Source organism: Sinocyclocheilus rhinocerous, unplaced genomic scaffold (assembly GCF_001515625.1).
Source record: "Sinocyclocheilus rhinocerous isolate Xijiao unplaced genomic scaffold, SAMN03320098_v1.1 scaffold2716, whole genome shotgun sequence".
Taxonomy (NCBI): domain Eukaryota; kingdom Metazoa; phylum Chordata; class Actinopteri; order Cypriniformes; family Cyprinidae; genus Sinocyclocheilus; species Sinocyclocheilus rhinocerous.
This window is the reverse complement of record NW_015624199.1, coordinates 545,452-566,084: the sequence shown is the minus strand read 5'-3', so window position 1 is coordinate 566,084 and position 20,633 is coordinate 545,452. Positions and strand designations below refer to the sequence as shown.

Here is a 20,633-nt window from a genome sequence, read left to right as displayed (position 1 = left end):
AAAACCTAAATGTAAGAATAATGTTGGTGCGAAAAGTGGACTATAAAGAAAAAAAGGATAAATGTCCCCTTTAAAACAAAAACTACTAAAGCTACAAGCCACATCCAACATACTACTGGTTAAGCAGTTTGTTCATGTTTCTGGCTCCATGCCAACCGTTCACAGGAAATTAAAAGAAAGCTAACTCGTTTATGGGTGATGCTACAAGCTCTAGCTAGCGCTGCTAGTCTGCTGCTCTACACTGATGATTATATTTCACATTTAGAGCAAAACGGCTGCTGACGCGCCACGCTGAAAACACCATGATAGTGCTCCAGCCCAGCTAGATCCAACGGAAAGAGAGCAGAATCATCAAAACCTGAGAAAGAAATATAGAGAGAAGCAGTGAAAGAAAGAGAGAAAGAAGGATTCAGAACCATACAGAGAAAGGGGAAGAGGGATATTGATGGAGCAGAAAATAAAGGAAACAAAGGGAGTGTGCAGTGAGCTCATGGCTCTGAGTCAGCAAATGTGAGCAGAGCATAAAGAAACATGCTGTACTGCAAGTGCAAACAATATTAATTTATATTTAAACACTCTAAAAAGCACTAATATTAGGATTTTAAATCCTGACAACCAGGCTAAAGTGAGCTTGTATTTGGGTTGCACAATCAATTGAAAAAAATCTGAAATCACAATACCGAAAAGAGAAGTTTTAAAGCACCTGTAAGCAATTGAATAGGGTTCGAAATATTCCCAGTATTTGATTTTTTTCTTCTGTTTCATTATCATCCAGACAAAAGTTAGAAGTAGTGATCGACCGATATATCGGCCTATATTTGGCTTCTTTTTTTTTTTTATATCGGCCTAAGTTTTCCTGTTTGGCCGATGCGTTCAAGGCGGGACTTTTATTTTGACAGCGGCAGCGCCTGAGCACAGTGCTCACATTCTCCCTCCCACTTTGTCATCTAAAGTATAAGTATGTTTATTTAACACATTTACTTTTTAATCCATTTTCAAATTATTTCAAATTTCTTAAACATTAATTAAAATAAATAAAATTATATCGCTTTATATCGGCCACCCTGCTTTCCAAGATATCGGCATCGGCTGTCAAAAAACCATTATCGGTCGACCACTAGTTAGAAGTACAAACACTTCTACACAAGATGTTATAGCCCACCTCTATACAACAAGCAACATAATTTTATGTGTGAGTATTTACGTTTTCCAGAATCTCTTTATGCAGTATGATCACATTGATCATTCTGTGCATGTGTGTGTGTGTGTGTGTGTGTGTGTTTACCGCTGTTGTGTGAGGTGCTAGCAGAGAGTGTTCCACCCCAGCTCCAGCGGTTGGACTTCGGCATGACTCTCTGACTCCTCTCCATGGTCCTCCTGATAACAGCCTCATACCGGGCCTGAAACGTACACAAGGACATTCTCAATCCAGAGAGCATTTAAATTGGACAAAAATGTCCTTTTATTTTGTTTTTCAATAATTTATCCTGCATGTCCACCCCCTAACACACACACACACACCAAAAGTGCAAGTCTATACTGATGGGCCCTTTGTACAAAATGAATGATTTGCCTTTAGTATTTCCTTTACAATAATAAAGAAAGGGTCTCTGTATATCTTCACAGTGATGACAAAGTAATGGTTCTCAACCAAGGAGCCTCAGCAAATGTCCAGGGCAGTCTTAATATTATTTAAATTTTGTTGTACTAACAATCTTTGTTAAAAACAAAAACAAAAAAAACTAACAATGTACAACAGTAATCGGACATATATTTTCAGTTTTTTTTAGTTAACAACACAAGTGCCAGAGGAACATATCAGCTTATGTTCTGGAGGAGATAGGAGATAGGAGGACCTTTGAATATTGTTGTGGACAAAGTGGGGCTTAGCGTCAAAAAAAGTAGTCTCTGGTAGATCAACTGCAGTAAAGGGTTTCCTGGTGACCTCACCTTCTCCTCCTCCAGTTTCTGCCGTCGTTTCTCCTCCACAGCAGCGCGTCTCCGGTCTTCTTTATCCCGCTGCTCATCAAGCCTTTTCCTGCGCTCCTCCAGCTGTCTCTCATGAAACTGTCGGGATCTCTCCTCTCTCTCCATCCACTTGGAACCCCGTGCAGCTGCACACACACAATTCAGTTCAAGTTTAAGTTTATTTGTATAGCAATTTTTACAATGCATACTGTTTCAAAGCAGCTTTAAAAAAAAAAAACCTTGTTTCAATGTTACAATTAGTATTCTGTTATCAGCCGGAGATGAGTGTGTCAAAGTAAGGTCCATATGTAATATTCAACTTTAAGACAACACATTATGTGACACAGTGAATGTGTGAGGCAGCGATTACAGCTTGTGCTCATAATGATTACAATATAAGGATAATATCTGACAGTTCTGTCGATCCAAAGTTGGCATCATCTAGAGTCTTCGCATGTGTTGGCGTCATCTAAAATCCTTAATCAAGTGCTGCACCTTTAGCAACCTAAATTCAGAAAAACTTGCTGGAAAATTTGATTCGTTTATAATTTCAACTTAACTTTTCTGGTGTAAGGAGGTCTGGAAATCAATCAGTCTATATATCGACCTATTGTTCGATCCAATCTATATCTCTTGAACCATCTATCGATCGATCCATCAACCTGTCCATCTATCAATCCATCCACCCATCCATCTTTCAATAAGGCCAATAAACATTTAAAATTCAAGGCTTTTTAACTTTTCTTTTAAAACCTTTGTTTTTTAATTGTTGAAAAAGACTGTTATTGAAGGACGGGGCAACACAACAATACTGGACTCCACAACCTGAAAAAATTGTTACACAGTTCACACAGATTAGCTGATTATAACAAGTCTTAAAGGTACAGTTGCACACAAAAAAAGTGAATTTAATGCTACAGCCCAGAGAAAAGGTGGGAAATGGTCAAAAAGCTGTGGAAAGTGATCCTCGGGTAAAAAATTATCAAATATAAAGAAAGGCAGATGTAAATAATCAACATTGTGGATTATCAATTTCATTAGCATCCAAGCACTTCAATAAAATGAGAAAAATTAATCTGCCAATCTCTCTCTGGCCTTTTTGTCCTGGCCTCTAACCCTTTACATAAAACCGGGTGTCCTGGGAACCACCTTGCCAAGAGTTTACATAACAACTGCCACAGCAACCTGCCCCATTCAGTTAGTCATGCAGTTACGAACAGAGGAGAACACACAGACACGAGAAAGAGCAAAATGGGTAAAAAAAAAAAAAAAAGAGTAACCTAGGGCTTTACATGGCAAAGGTTTGTTTTGACATAAGAATTCACATGATTTACAAGAACAGTACGTGAACATCTAAATTTGCTTTTAGACTACACTTATTACCCATTAAGACTCTCATTAGGACTGAGTGGGTCTCTGGTCAAAGGACATTTCTACAGTGTCCCAACCCTTAAAGGCAACATGAAATAAATGACCAAGCATATGGACCTCATATACTTTCTTAATAATTGTCTCTGTTCTTATAATGGCTTTTAGTCCAAACAAAAGTATGACATACGTGAATGGCATTTCAGTTGTGCCGGGAAGTGTGTCAATTAAAGAATATGTAAAAAAAAAAAAAAAAAGTTAATTGTTACTATTCATAAGAACTAAATGTCAAGCTGTCAATGTGAAGTTTTAGCTGTGACTGTTTAGTTTTTAACATTTTGTGTGAGAATAATAGATTTGAAGCTTGCTAGAACTATTCACTGAGACTCATTATGAGGTCTTGCATGACCAAACTACATTTCCCATCATTCTCTGAGGGAGCACAAAAGTGATAAAAAAAAAGAAAGCATCAATTACACATAAAATGTACATCTTTTACCTGGTTTTGTTGTAGTATGTAGTACGTCGTAGTATAAGAAAATCAGTCGAGAGGTTAAAAAGAGATATTAAATTGTCCAATGTGTCAAATTTTTCCTGACCAAACTGATACAAATGCATTACAATTTACCTAATTACCTAATTTCCCACTGAATATACTGCTTCATTCTGGAATATGTCACACTAAGAAAGTTACATGCATTGCAAGGGCACTTTCATGTTGTCTTTAATCACAACGTGTGTATGTTTGTTGTACCATTCTGCTTCTCCAGCTCCTCCCTTCTTTCACGGGCGAGTCTCTGCCTTTCATCGATCTTATGTGTGAGAGGCTCTGCAAACACAAGCACACAAACTCTGGATGAGCTCTAGCAGTAAAGCTGGAAGATGACTGTGTATATACAGCGAGTAGTATGTGCGGTGAATCTGACCTGGTCTGGTAACGATGTGTATCTCTGTAGGGCTGGGAATGGTGTAGGTGTACTGTCCAGAGGCAGATGAGTCCGGTCGACTCCATGACGACTTCTCATCTGCTCTAAGAAGGTAGTCAGAGCCTGAATGACAAAGACAGAGGAGAGAGAGAAGGGGAAAAACCCAACCTGTTTATTCATCACTATATCGAGAATGAAGAAAAAGAGAAAGTGAAAATACAAAGTGAGTTATTCATATCTGAAACACCCAGGACTATCATTATCAACTGCACTGGTGGTCTCAATATTAAAATGAAACATATTAAACACATAATACATATTAATATATAAAGGATATAAATTTAAAATAGATATATATTTAGTAAATATTATATATATTAAATAATACAAAATAAAAAACATTAAATATTGATAATGTATATATTATGAGGAAATAAAATGTTTACATTATAATACTTTAAGTAAACATGGCAACGACCAGGAGATCCAATATTTACACAGGTGTGAACCAAAAAAGGTACACATACTGGTCTCATGTTGTCATTTCTAAACTGGAAAACTGAATGAAGTTTTATTTATTTCTAAAAATGTCATTTTTATTAGCAGAATGATTTTCACAATACAGATTGCACCAAAGCAGTGTCAAAAAGCAAAGCTGTGCTCTCTACATAATGTTGACTTACTTAAAGACCCCTTCACACTCTTTTAGGAAGTGACTGTTAAGAAGGTCTATGACCTGACAGACCTCAGCCTGGGCAGTAAACATTTCCTTGAAAACAGATGCCAGATAGGCTTATGAATCCATGGGTAAACATATAAAGTATATGGCTTGAGAAGGTTCAACCATCTACAGACAGCAAGTATATTTGTAGTGTTTCTATAACCAGGTCTCTACATCTGCAAGCTTCCTGTGATCAGTAACAGATACTAAAGCAAACAGCCAATGTCAGAATCAGCAAACTGGTTTAATTGTGTCATTGATTCCCTCTCTATAACCAATCAGCTTCCTCCGGTGTGCGTCATCACACACATCAATCAATAATAGCTATGTGTTTCCTTGTTGTGCATCATGCTTTTCATACAACCTTACAATACAGAAATTGCAGACACAATGTCCCTCAATTAACTTGGGGTTAAGCATCTTGTTAAATAATATCCCAAACAATGCTGTTACAAATGAAGTACAAGGCATTTCTGTAGCAATCGTGACATTCAAACATTATAAGATGCTTCAATAGCATAAAAAAAAAAACTATAGCTGTCCTATACATAGGGCTGGGTATCGTTAAAAAATGTTCGATATCGATACCGATACCTTGACTTCGATACCGGTTCCTGAACGATACTTTTTTCGATACCAATTTTATGAAATCAATTTTAACAAGATTACTTTGGTTTTATTTTTCAGCTTGTTGATGTTTATACAATCTTACTCGATGGTATCGAGGCAATTCGGTCGGTGCCTAAAAAGTTTCAAACTCGATACCCAGCCCTACCTATACATGCCATCACCCACATGCTAGTGTGTATTACGGCTCCCACAAACTGTGATATCAGCAAACTGGTTTAATTGTGTCATTGATTCCCTCTCTATAACCAATCAGCTTCCTCCGGTGTGCGTCATCACACACATCAATCAATAATAGCTATGTGTTTCCTTGTTGTGCATCATGCTTTTCATACAACCTTACAATACAGAAATTGCAGACACAATGTCCCTCAATTAACTTGGGGTTAAGCATCTTGTTAAATAATATCCCAAACAATGCTGTTACAAATGAAGTACAAGGCATTTCTGTAGCAATCGTGACATTCAAACATTATAAGATGCTTCAATAGCATAAAAAAACTATAGCTGTCCTATACATGCCATCACCAACATGCTAGTGTGTATTACGGCTCCCACAAACTGTGATCTTTAAAGAGTGCTACCCATAATTCCATTGTGGGGCAGGAGGGAATGAACAAGCCATGGCCAGATGGTGTGTCTAGATGGGGAGGGAATGGATAAAGGACAAAAATAATCAAAACTAGCAAAGAACATTTTAGCAAAAGTCATTTTTCATTTTCAACTTTTCTACATAATACACTAGGACCCTATGATTTCAAGTCACAAGGAATCACAGAAACCAGTCATTAAAATAGAACTTATAGTATAACACAATAAATAAATCATATAGATGAATAAATCAAAAGTAGGGCTGTACAATTAAACTGCAAAATGGACTGGTGTCTAACTGATTTCATAGGGCCCTATTATTATGTGTATTTTTTATGTTTTTAATAAGGCTTAAAGAGTGCTACCCATAATTCCATTGTGGGGCAGGAGGGAATGAACAAGCCATGGCCAGATGGTGTGTCTAGATGGGGAGGGAATGGATAAAGGACAAAAATAATCAAAACTAGCAAAGAACATTTTAGCAAAAGTCATTTTTCATTTTCAACTTTTCTACATAATACACTAGGACCCTATGATTTCAAGTCACAAGGAATCACAGAAACCAGTCATTAAAATAGAACTTATAGTATAACACGATAAATAAATCAAATAGATGAATAATTCAAAAGTAGGGCTGTACAATTAAACTGCTAAATGGACTGGTGTCTAACTGATTTCATAGGGCCCTATTATTATGTGTATTTTTTATGTTTTTAATAGGGCTATCAAGTGCTTACATTTTTTTATCCAATTAAAACCATAATGTACTGATTAATTAATCGAATTAATCTCAAATTAATGAGATTAATTAACACATCATGTGCAGATTAATTAAAGATAGTTATTATTAAAGATAATTTAAAGTCATTATTGTGTTAAATTAGAAAAGCACTTAATAGACACTACAAAAATAGCTTTAGGAAGAAATATTTTAATTCAACATACAAAAATACAAATAAATACTGAAATATAAAATTATAAAAAAATATTTTTTTAAAAAGCTTACTCTAAATATAAAACAAAAAGCACCAGTAGGTGGCAGCAAATCACTGTCTTAATTAGTGAGACATTCAGTCATTCATTCAATCGATTCGTTCAAACGGGAATGGCTCACTGAATCATTGCCTCACTTGTTTTGTTTAAAAATGTTGATTCATTCAGTAATGAAACCACTGTGTGTTGATCAGAGATGCACAACAGTTCTGCTAGGGCTTTATTTTCGTAATGATGCTTGGGCTTTAATTTCATAATTTGTGTGAAATTACACAAAAACAGACGATACTGACAATGAGTCTAAAATGTAACACAATATTAACTTATTGTCTATTGAACTGTTGTATAAAATCAATATCACATTTGCAATCATGCAGATATTTAAGAAAAATCAGCTCTCTTGCCCATGTCATGTGATATTGCTAAACTATATCATACTGTATGATACAAATACAAGACACACCCATCCAGGGTCATTTTTGCACTAATATCCCTAATTTTAGGGGCATGTAACTGCATTCTAATAGCCAGGCTTCATCATGCAGTCAGTCGTCCTGCATCATGTTCTTGACAAACTGCATCAACGTAAGATGACAATTTTATCCCCCAGAATTATTCGCACATTTACCTTGTATTCATTTTTAAGTAAAAAATGTTATGTAACCTATTTCTTCTTTCTACCAGCCAATGATGATTCTGAAAGAATACACAGTTATAGTTATAGTAACACATGCAACTTTAACGCGCATCTGACTGACAGAATCGCGCTTGTATTTCAGTGTTGCTGCTAATGTTATGGTTATTTTACCAGATAGTTTACTTTGTAAATTCAGTTCAACAGCATTAAGTTAAAGAGGTTAACCTTATCACTCGACTGAATCTGCACATGCATTTCAGAAGGTGTTCTTGCTCTGTCCAAGCAATAAATGCATGTCTTTGAATGAGTGCTGTAGCGTATTAACTTCAACCACTCAGGTAATGTCAGTATGACCCCATTTCAGGGACTGCTAAAATTACAATTTAAAATCTGTCAGAGCTATAAATATGCATCTTATATTTACAAGTAAATCTCCATATTATGCGTAGGGCACATGAAGTTTTGAAATCCCAATTCCTTCAACAAAATGCTAAATTGTCTGAGGATTTTAGGAACAAGTCACTTTTTTAACTTATTGTTTATTGAACTGTTGTATAAAATCAATATCACAATAATCATGCAGATATTTCAAGAAAAATCAGCTCTCTTGCCCATGTCATGTGATATTGCTAAACTATATCATACTGTATGATACAAATACAAGACACACCCATCCAGGGTCATTTTTGCACTCATATCCCTAATTTTAGGGGCATGTAACTGCATTCTAATAGCCAGGCTTCATCATGCAGTCAGTCGTCCTCCATCATGTTCTTGACAAACTGCATCAACGCAAGATGACAATTTTATCCCCCAGAATTATTCGCACATTTACCTTATATTCATTTTTAAGTAAAAATTTTTATGTAACCTATTTCTTCTTTCTACCAGCCAATGATGATTCTGAAAGAAAACATAGTTATAGTTATAGTTACACATGCAACTTTAACGCGCATCTGACTGACAGAATCGAGTTTGTATTTCAGTGTTGCTGCTAATGTTATGGTTATTTTACCAGATAGTTTACTTTGTAAATTCAGTTCAACAGCATTAAGTTAAAGAGGTTAACCTTATCACTCGACTGAATCTGCACATGCATTTCAGAAGGTGTTCTTGCTCTGTCCAAGCAATAAATGCATGTCTTTGAATGAGTGCTGTAGCGTATTTACTTCAACCACTCAGGTAATGTCAGTACGACCCATTTCAGGGACTGCTAAAATTACAATTTAAAATCTGTCAGAGCTATAGATATGCATCTTATATTTACAAGTAAATCTCCATATTATGCGTTAGGGCACATGCAGTTTTGAAATCCCAATTCCTTCAACAAAATGCTAAATTGTCTGAGGATTTTATGAACAAGTCACTTTCGGAAAACATCCACCCTAATGGTGTTCTATGACTGTTAGGATGCTGTCTACACAGCTCGTTACGTGTTAGAACAGAGCTATTGTGATATTATTCAATCTATTTCCATGTGCGATCCCTGAGGAGATGGAACTGAAACAGCCGTCACTCACTCGCTCTAGATTCCAGGACAATGTTGCTCCTGATTTATCCCAGGCCAAACTCCATCTGACCCATTTTACCTTCCTTCCAAAAATGCAAGATATCACCTTTCTGAGACAAACAATGACCATTCATGCAAACTGTAGCATCATGCTACATAAGACAATAAATAAGATTTATATTCCGCTTTTACTCAAAACTCACTTTAAACCACCATCGAGTGTTTGTAATAACTTCCGATTGCCGTCTAACAGGGCCGGATTTACGCATAGGCATTCTAAAAACGTGCCTATGTTCGCTCGTCAAGGGGGGGCCCAAACACAATGATACTTTGGGCTATCTACAACCGTAAGAGAACCAAAACCCCAGAAGACATTGAGCAAATAAATATAACAAACAATAGGGTAAAAAATGACAAACTATTTCCATGTCTTCCACCTTTTTTATGTAGGCTACGGAAATCACGCTTTCTTTCTCCCAGTCTCTCTCATAGACGCACACACAGTGCAGACACACGCGAACAGAAACTTCTTGTCAGCGCTGCACAGCGAATTTATCAGTAAAATAGCTTCGCAGCTGAAAAGCTACATGACATTTTTCAGAAGCGAGGTTCATGAAGGAGTTTAACTTGCTGCTGAGAGATGCATAGACACAGGTATTCACACGCACTTAATCTCTCTCTCTCCCTCTCTCTAATAACCGCATTACACTGCATTAATAACTGCGTTAGCCTGCATATCAATGGCTCAAGCCTCTGTTATCAGCTCTAAAATTACGTTTTGGAATTTGCAACATAAAATAAAAATAAGTTTTTTTTTTTTTAGATAATGTAATCTTGTTAAAATTGATTTCATAAAATTGGTATCGAAAAAAGTATCGTTCAGGAACCGGTATCGAAGTCAAGGTATCGGTATCGAAAATTTTTGAACGATACACAGCCCTACATATCAGTGCACCGCAAATGGCTTGATCTTTGGTAGATGTCACTAATGTTAGCTAAATGTGGCTGAAATCATTCTGTAATATGCACCATCTAAACAAACCCCAGGCTATTGTGACTTTAACATGACACCTGTGGGGCGTGTTTGTGTGAACACCTGATTTTGCCTTCATGCAGCTCGCTAATAAAGGCTTTTCATTTGACCCATATATGCCCATGGGGTGCAAAAACAATCAAAGCTCGGAACGAAGTCAACATCAGTCAGTCTATATATTCTTTGGACAAAAGATAGACTTGTTTACATAGTTACAGCACCATGAAATCTTTCCTCTCGAGATTTGGCATAAAATGCATGAACTGAGCTAGTTCCGGCAGGTTTTTAACACATTCTCTTGCATTTTCTCTCCATTCCAACACAGGAAATAAAATGGTACTAGCTCATGAACCTTTGCTCTGAGGCCCATGCCTGATTATTTTACTAATCTGTGTCCTGAGTGCCGGGTTGCGCAGGCTGGTTAAGTATGTAATGACGGCAGTACAGAATAAACAGGAAGAGTACGCAGACACCAACCACCTACAGCAGCAATCAGAGTTAATTAAATTATATTAAGGTAGTTACACATACTTTAGAACAGTTGCTTAGCCAACAAATAAACTAATGATGAACAGGGCTCAAGATATGATGGGATACAGGCTTTGTTTAAAAACAACCATAGCTACTTAGTAAATCAAAGTATAAGAAGTGTTATTAGTGCACACTGACTCTTATGGAAGCCCATTTGTGCGAAGGAATACAAATAAATAAAATCAATCAATCAATAAATAAATAAAGGGGATTGTGCCTGGCACTTCTCACAATTCTGACTTTTTTCCTCTCAATTTTCAATTTACATCTCAGAATTCTGAGATTACATCCCACAATTCTGTTTTTTCACTTCTGCCACAAAATAAAAATGTATTAATTAAAAATAAATTTAAAAAGTAACTTCTCACAATTCAGACTTTTTTCATTGCAATTGAGTTTATATTTTGCAATTCTGAGTTCGTATCTCATCTCGCATTTTATATCTCAGAATTGTGAGATAAAAAGTCAACAACCTTTTTTATTTTTTTTATTCTGTGGCGGAAACAAGCTTTCGCAGAATCTATTTCAAAGTACATGCAGCTAAATTATCCACAATACATTCGTAGTGCGCTGCTTGTACCGCAGATTATGTAGGTTAAGGAGGATTTAAGGAAATATCCTCCATTCGGGCTATCTAATATACAAATAAGCACAGACAGATAGATAGGCAAACTAAAATACAAACACAGGCACATATGCAGTGTGACACTCTAGCAGTAGCCTTTCTTATTTTCTACTGCTGTCGATGTTGTCCATCTTGGCTCTGCTGTGAACAGTTTCCATGCCAGTGTGTGCAGCAAAGCAGAACTGCCGAGGTCTGAGACAAAACATCGGATAAATGCTATGTAAATCAGGAGCCTGCTTTTGTTACACAAGATAATATATGGAAGAAGGAAGGAGAAAGAGAAACCTGTTAAAACCGAACGTTTGTTTACCAGCTTAAACAAGCTGGTAAACAAAATCCCAAATTGCACACCATCCATCCAAAATAATATCTGAGATTAGGATTAATGAGTCATAAATAACAGTATGCTCAAAGAAGCACTGCAAAGAATCTGAATGGTGTCCATGAGTGTCTTCCTGTTTCCCAGGTGTCAGACGATCCAACTTTAAGGGCAAAGGTCAGAGTTGAGCCTAGTGTCGCTGACCTTGAGTTCACTTGTTTGTGAGCAGACTAAATCAAATGCAACCAATTACACGTCCCCACCCCCTCTAGCTGGCACATCTTTAATCCAGATAAATGGCAAATGTCTTCACGTGGCACAATCACGTCTACAAACACAATCCAGAATTCAACAGGACAGAGCACCTTCTGTTTGATTAATGTGAGCAGCTAACATAACTAAACAGTTAAAGAAAGTTAAACCTGAATGACTTCAGTTGACCTTCATTAGCCTGCACAAGACTAAAGAAATCAGTTTACTTCTTTAGGACAGGAGTTTTTGAAGTGGACCTTGTGGTGTGCTCATTTAAAGGGGTGGTTGATTGTGATTTCACTTTTTTAACGTTAGTTAGTGTGTAATGTTGCTGTTTGAGCATAAACAATATCTGCAAAGTTACGGCGCTGAAAGTTCTATGCAAACGGAGATTTCATCTTTTAAAATTCGGGCAGTTTAATGCCTACAAAAATAGCTTGTAGGGACTACAACGAGCTACTTCCCGGGTTCGTTACGTCACAAACCCAGAGATTTACATAAACCCTGCCCCCGGACATGCAACAAAGAGGACGGGGCCATATTGCACGGCTTTAGAGAAGAGGAAGAGTTGTAGCCATGCTAGGGCTGCACGATTAATCGAATGCGATTCTCATGCGCATTTTGTTAAAAAAGCCGGTTCTGTAATCAGAAGGAAATCATCATCACGTGATTTCAGATGGAGCAGAATTTACTACACATAGCCGTAGGTCACTGACAAGTTACGCAAAAAAAAAAAACCCCAGACGATTTTATTGCGCGATTATGAAATCGAAGAAATCGTTCGCGATAATGACAGCTGTTTGCATAGCTTCTCAGTGCACTACGGCTCTGTGTAGTAAATGCTGCTCCATCTGAAAGCATGTGAAAATACCACATTTAATAACATATTTTTACTCCAAACTCACTTCATAACGTCAGTCGAGTGTTTGAAATAAATCCTTCTGTGAGATGATGTGGCTTCTGTAGTCGTGTGTTTATTAGTCACGTTGAATCAATGAAAGCAGTTGAATCTTCTGTTTATTCAGCTGCAGCGATAGGCATTTTCTGGGTTTCTTCTGCGAGGCGTATTTGGAGTTTCAGCGCGAGAGCGCCCTCTGGCCTTTGGATGGAGATTTACTGCTGATCACAGAACCGTGCTTCACTGAAAGATACGCATGACAATCGCAGCTTCTGTCGAATCGCGATCTCGATTCCATTTCGATTTATCGTGCAGCCCTAAGCCATGCTGTCAATAAATTAATAAATTAAACAATACCTTTAAAAACAATGGTACTACTCAGTCATGTATTCAGCTACATTAAAGCTTTAATCAGGAGAAAAACGTAATCTAAAATCTTTGAGAAATACAAAAAAAAACTTACCATTCAGAAACGTCTTTTAAGAGCCGTGCTTGCAGAGGTTCTACTTGATCCTCTTCATTACTGCTATCTGGGTCTGATTCTGGCTCAAATTGATACGGCAATATTGACACCATTATTTACATTCCACCGGAGCACATGCAACTATTGCTCGTAATGGTAATGGGCGTGAAGTTTCCTGACAATGTGCAGTACGCGGTTAACGAATCACAACACACTGGGCCACTTAACCAATCTGAGCCCATTGCGTATTTCTGAGGGAGTGGTATCATAGAAACAGAAAGTCAACCGGCCATTCAAATGACAATGGAGACAGCGGCATACAATAAAGGTAAAATATATGAAAAATAAGGCATTTTTTTAAAATGAAGCATGAAGACATGTTACACTGCACCCCATAAACACAATCAAGCCAAGAAAAAAAGCAGTCAACCACCCCTTTAAAAAGCAAGAAATAACCAAATATGCAAATACTTTAATTTTTAAAAAAAAGTGTGAAAAGCACTATAAATGTTTTCCAATATAGAGCAAAAAAAATATGGAAGCCAATTTCCGCCAAGGATTAAAAAAATAGGTAAGATAATTGCAACTCTTTATTTCACAATTCAGACTTTTTTTCTTGAATTCTGAAATGTAAACTCAGAATTTTAATTCAGAATTGTGAGCTAACAGTCATAATTACCCTTTTTATTTATCCCGTGGTAGAAACAAGTTTCCATTAAAAAGATACACTGAAAACTAAATACATTTTGCAAATAATTTAAAAAATGTATTATTTAAAAATATATAATATTTAGGATTGCAAAGGGGTGGAAAATTTCCGGTAAGTTTCCGGAAACTTTCCAAAATCCCTTTTTTTTTTGTTTTTGTTTTAGAGTCACGGTTTCAGTATGGTTCGGTAGGCTATGTGCTATGTTTAGGCAAAAACTATACTGTCAAATAAAAATAAAGAAAACAAGAATAATCTATCTAACTTCAAGCAACAGCACAAATAAATACAATAGAGTAAAGATACAAATAAAATAAACAGTGATTTTCAGTTTTTTTTTTTTTAGGTTACTAAACATTAGTTTTTAGGTACAGAAATTGAATAAAGTAATGAAATGTAAAACAGCATTGCATATTTGACTGTATAAATTAAAGACTAATCTTTATTAAAGTTACAAAAGCTATTAAATCAAGAGCAGTGAGTGATTTCTTTGTTGTTGCTGTTTGATTAATATTAAGAAAGTGCTGTCACTTTAAGAGAATGCACTGATCCAGTGCACTGATACAGTACGTTCATTTTTTTTCATCGCTGTTGTTGTAATGTATTGGAAAGCCAGAATGCGCATCCATCAACAGAAACATAGCTATATTAGCCGAACCCTGTTTGTTTTACGTGTTATTTATAGCAAACCATATTACAGATGCGTTGTCAGATTTAAGTCAGATTTAAGTCCTAGCGCATGCCGAACCATGTGTGGAGAACCGTATGGTTAGATTTTTTTCTGCGAACCGTTCCACCCCTATGTATAACGTACATTTGTTCATGCACAACATTAATATTGCACTGCCTTTACATTTTAGAAACTGTTTCCTTGCAAAGAGGATCGTATTTGGGGTATCTTGGCATTAAAAAGCTTAAAAACATCTGGTCTAGGAAACATCACTGACAGATCTTACCTTGAATCTCACTCATAGTTTTGGAGAATTCTGGAAAACCTCATGCAAACCTCTTGTCTACATCACCAAGGAAGCCATCCTAATCCAATACATCAGACACAACCTCATGCATACACAGAGTCCAAAGGATGCAACATCCATCATAGGCTGATGATAACGTGTGTGCTCATTCATGGTCAAATAAAGAAAGGAATATGGAGACATGGGTGAGAAAAACTGGACTTTGACCCAGCCCCTTCAATCTTAGACTGATTGAGAGGAGATAGCAGATCCCCCTCTTTGAGTGTGTAAAATGTGAGATTATAAATCACAATTGTGTGTGTGATTGCAGTGTGTGCAGTACAGAACAAATACAAGATTAAAGAGAGCGAGAGAGAGAGATCAGCGATTAGTGTGCGATTCTCTACATGGCACCAGGATGTGTGTGTGTGTGAGTATTGGGGCGGGAAGGCTCAGAGATCTGAGCAGCTTAGCGGCAGCTAATGCTAAGCTTACAGAGAGAGGAAGAGAGAGCAGAGGAGCCCTACCCTCACCACCCAGTACAAGACAAATAAAACAGGTCCGAATTTAACCCATTATATTATTACGGGGTGTGTTAGATAACATCTGCAGGATTTTACACCACCTAACATTCAGGGTAATGATACATTAAAACAATGTGAAATGACAGAAACAAATATGCAAGCAGGGATGGGCAGTATTTTAGATGTATTTAAAATACTTATCAAATGTAACAGGGCTCTACGCTTACTTTTCTTTTTAGGAGCACTTGTGCTCAACAAAATTAATTTGTAGAGGTGGCACAGAAGAACACAAAAGTGGCTTGGTGTACTTTCAGACATTTAATGAGGCTCAGAAGTGGCATGAGTGCAATTAAATCCATAAATTCATGATGAGATTAATGTTTTAAATACAGAATTTAGAATATAGAAATATTAAATGATTTAAATAACTGAAACAATACTTTAAAGAATTAAACTAAAACTGACAGCAGGTGGCGGCAAGTCACTGATTTTATCACAGAATCATTAATTCAATTGATTCATTCTAACAGCTGATTCATTCAGGAATGAAGCAAGTGACTGTCTTTATAAATGGGTAAACATGAATCACTGACTCACTAGATTCCTTTAAAAATGCCCATTCATTCATAAACGAAACACCGCTGTTTGAATGGAGATGTGCAGCAACCCTGTCTACACTTTGCTTATGAAAGGATTCGTGAGATATGTCTGTGATACATTACTCAACGCTGCAAAAACACGTAGAAACCTTTGAAGCTCCCCTGAGCGCAATCACAAATATGATGATGATCGGGTCGGTTTCGACTGAAATGGTCGCACTGTAGAGCCCTGTGTAATTAGTATTTAAATACCTTTATCAGGGTGCTGATTTAGTTCAGCTACGCCCCCCTCCCCCCAACCCCAACATTCATGCATGTGAGCTGCAGCTGTACAACTCCATTCAGTATTGGGTGAGCGACTTTTATGGAATAAGATAAGGTGAGGATGTCATGGTCAATTGTACTTATTGATTAAAGTTAAAATAGCGCATCATTCAGATTTGCCTTCAGTTAACATGAAAGAATAAAAGACCACCAACAAGGGAAAAAATTGCATTATATAGTTTTGATAGTTAATCGGTTGTTGTTTTTATGAACTAGCTTGTTAAATGTGTTTTAAGCATTAGTGCATGTTACTGGGCTCCTAAAGTTACTGGGCCATTGGCTCATAAAAGAAACAAAATTAGGCACCAAATTATTTTTTTAGGTGCCACAGAATAATCGTGTTTTATTTTTTTTAACACTTTAACATTTCAGTCATACTGTCATGTCTCATCTTTCTCATCTTTATGGTTCACTTAAATTGGGAACTATACTGTATGTCTTTTCCAAATTGAGAACTATATCTCAGTCACAAAGAAATGTTTATTACACAGAATCTCATGGACCATAATTATTTTAGCATCACTTGGTCATTGAGTGTAGTTGGGCTCCTCCTCAATGCATCCTATAAATGTTGTCATATGTCCTGCACACATCCAGTCTGTTTTTCTTCATTAGTAACATTATAGTTATATAGGATGTGTTGAACTTTATCTTTAGTGCACAAATTTAGCAAAATGCTCCTCTTTATAGTTACTTTTTTCTTGCTGACTAATGAGCTTACGGATGCTGAATGGTTATTCTGAGGTAAACGTATTGTTACTTCTCATTGTTTACAAGTTTAGTTTTCCGCACTTTGAAACACTGAATCAACGATGAGACATTTCAGTAAGATGTAACCTACTGTATCTTATAAAATACCTTTTGATGTCCATTCATGTTTATTTCGCACTATAGTATTAAAGAGAAAGATGTGATGGGTTCACATGCCGCTTGAACTGAGGCGCTAAAGCGATCACTCATGCCACAATAAAGAGCGCCAAACCGGTATTTATTGTTTGTATTTTAATATGTATTTGGTAGAATTTTAAAGCTGATACTTTATTAAAAGGTAACTGAGCACAAAGCTTATTGCGATTACTGGTCAGCAAGTGTGCTACAATTAATATGAAGCTCACACATTAACAGAACACAGCATTTAGACTAAAGATCTCGATAACAAGAAGCCATAGTAGCCTGGCGATTATAAACAAATTGTTAATATCCACACACCTACGGCTTTACCAGTTGTAGTTTGTTCAAGTTGCACAAAAAATAGACACTGCTTTTCTGCACTTTTACTCCGCACGTCTCCGCTCTCTTATGCCACCACAACTGGAGCAGCTTTCAGCAGATGTGCCGTCAACACTGCTGTTCGGCAGAGATGAGGACTGTTTGAAAGTCTTTTTTTCCACTATAACTTTGATGCACATCGTCTCAGTTTATTAGGCCTACGTCAACATAACAAAAGATGTGATCGCAAAACAATCAGAAAAAAAGTAATTACATGCCAATTTTAAATCATAACACATGTAAATTTCTATAGTCGCCAGTGGCGATCTCAGCAAAAACTTCACTCGCAATTTAATATTTTTGGTCGCAAATGCGACCGTTTTAGTCGCAGTCTGGAGCCCTGTGTTAGGGCTGTGTGAAATGACAATACATATTGTGGCGATGATATAAAGTGTGAATCGATTGAACTATTTCTAAATCATTTACATAGAAAAAGGCCTATCAGGGTAAGCAAATATATCCGTGCAGCTTTTAGTAGGAAAACGCTGGAGTGGAAAAAGAAGCATGGACGAATGGTAATGAGTAATAGAGTGTGATGTGCTTGGTGCAATTGCACTTCTTATAAGTGCAGTATGCCGCAAAAGGAAATTTAAGTTCACACTCACACGTTGGCAGGCAGTTTTTTGTGCGTGCGCTCCAAGATGGAGTGGAATACCGTCAAGTAGGCCTATACTTTTGACTTAAAGGCCCATTCACACGGAACGCGGCAAGTGGTGGAATCACTGCGCAGATGCCTCTTTCTCTCGTTGTAGAAGCGGTTTGTGCAGTTGATGCCTTGTTTATACTTCCGCCTGCCTCTATGCCGCAAACCTGCTGACTGCGCGCACTCCTCCTTAAACGGACGTGGCTTTTATACTTGACACTTGCTTGACACTTCAGCCTATGGGGATGCCCACATTGGATATATGTGAAATTGGCTATTTTCAAAATACAAAATACTGTATTTTTATTTTAAATACATTTTTTATGCATTTATGCCCATCTCTGTATGCAAGTCAATTTGAGTCTGAATTTTCACATGGGGATCAATAAAGTAGACCTTTTGTTTCTTTAACTTAACACCTTTACCCTTGAATGCAATTTTTCTCTCAGCAAGTGATCCAATGAGCAGCTTAGACACATTTAGTGCTCTGTCTAAATTTACTGCCCTTCTTCCCTGCTAAACAACGGGGTGCTAGTTTATCCAATGAGCACTTTGGGAAAGGTACAAGAAAGAAAGCACAGCATAGCAACACAGAATCAGAATACAGAATAAGACCACATTAACATTCAGTATTTGGGGTTGACAACTGCATTTACTAACAGGCGTGACTCTTGATATGTCCTGTTCGTACAACAGCTAAAAAGGACCTGCTCAAATAGCTACTGAAGGCCCTTTTCAATTAGGGCTGGGTAAAGAAAAAAAAAATTTGATTTCTCGATTTTAATCGATTCTCATTTTTAAAAAACAATATAAATTCTTCAATTCAAAGAATCAATTAGTCTAGCCTGTTTTCTAGTGGTTCAACGGATCACAAATCTCACGGTTCGGCTCACATTACGGTTTTTGACCCACGGATCGGATCATTTTTCGGATCAGCAAGAAAAGAAAAATATTTCAATTTAACTTGCTTTCCATTTATTACTTAAAGCAAAGTACTTCTTTGATACCACAGCAAATACTACTAGATTAACTAAGAAAGTTTAAACATGATTAAAGAGACAAGAGAACAGCCAGTAAAAATAAGAACAAATACACAAATTACAAGCATAGGTAAATACAACAGAATATGTTACAAATAAAATAAGGTTAGTAGTATTCAAATACAGAAATGTAATAATTAGGGAAAATAACACTGGATAGTGTTCACTGTATAAATTAAATATAGATTTTTATCACAGCTGCTTTGTTGTTTGATGATCATTAAAGGGATAGTTCACCCAAAAATGAAGATTTTATGTTTATCTGCTTACCCCCAGGGCATCCAAGATGTATGTGACTTTGTTTCTTCAGTAGAACACAAATTATGATTTTTAAGTCCAGCCGTTGCAGTCTATCAGTCGTATAATGCATGGCAATGGTAACAAAATCTATGAGAGTAAAAAAAACATACACAGACAAATCCAAATTAAACCCTGCGGCTCGTGACGACACATTGATGTCCTAAGACACGAAACGATCGGGTTGTGCGAGAAACCGAACAGTATTTATATAATTTTTTACATCTAATACAACACTATGTCCAACTGCCTTGAGCACGCGCACGGCATCCGGTGCGGGAGGTGTGTACGCGCTCTGGCGTAGTTTATGCAAGCGCCGGAAGTGATCTCTCGCGCGTATACGTCACTCACTGTTTACACAGTGCACAAACATTGTAGGTACGACGGCTAATCAAAATGGTACTTACTTGCGCTTATCCTGATTTTTCAAACCAACTTAAAACTAAAAGATTACGTTCTCTCGCGCAAACTCATTCGGGAGTGGTGACTTTCCACGTATTCCCAACATCTGAGCCTGCTCGCCTGAAGTTATGGTTGATTGCTCTACTGCTGGATATCAACACACTGTGACGAGTCGGCTGCCTCCCCCTAATTATCAGCATCACCCCGTCCCTTAATCGCCGCCCTTCGCCAGGCTCCCGACATGAGTGGGTGCGTGAGAGAGGAGGGGCGCTGAAATAGCCAGGGCTGGCGGCGTGTGATGGGGCACACCTGAACCGAATGGAGCCTCATCAACGCCGCTGTTTAAATGCCGAGCGCGCCTCTCCTCGGGAGACCGGTCTCTTCCCCGTGCATGCACGCTGGTGTCCTCGT

At 37.2% G+C, this 20,633-nt stretch overlaps 1 protein-coding gene across 12 annotated transcripts in view; it reads right to left on the bottom strand.

Annotated features, from left to right (window-relative positions):
- LOC107738276 (ensconsin-like) overlaps positions 1–20,633 on the bottom strand; it is a 58,998-nt gene that overhangs the window by 10,800 nt on the left and 27,565 nt on the right. For 5 of the 12 annotated variants that reach the window (XM_016550029.1, XM_016549994.1, XM_016550000.1 and 2 more), the window contains exons 2-6: positions 4,263–4,385; positions 4,091–4,165; positions 1,951–2,114; positions 1,286–1,400; positions 260–358 (exon numbers count right to left, since the gene is read on the bottom strand). In XM_016550029.1, the coding sequence (XP_016405515.1) occupies positions 260–358; positions 1,286–1,400; positions 1,951–2,114; positions 4,091–4,165; positions 4,263–4,385 (576 nt within the window). Of the gene's footprint in view, positions 1–259; positions 359–1,285; positions 1,401–1,950; positions 2,115–4,090; positions 4,166–4,262; positions 4,386–15,124; positions 15,210–20,633 lie in introns of those variants that run through there. The other 7 variants (XM_016550063.1, XM_016550039.1, XM_016550070.1 and 4 more) reach the window with 4 other exon arrangements.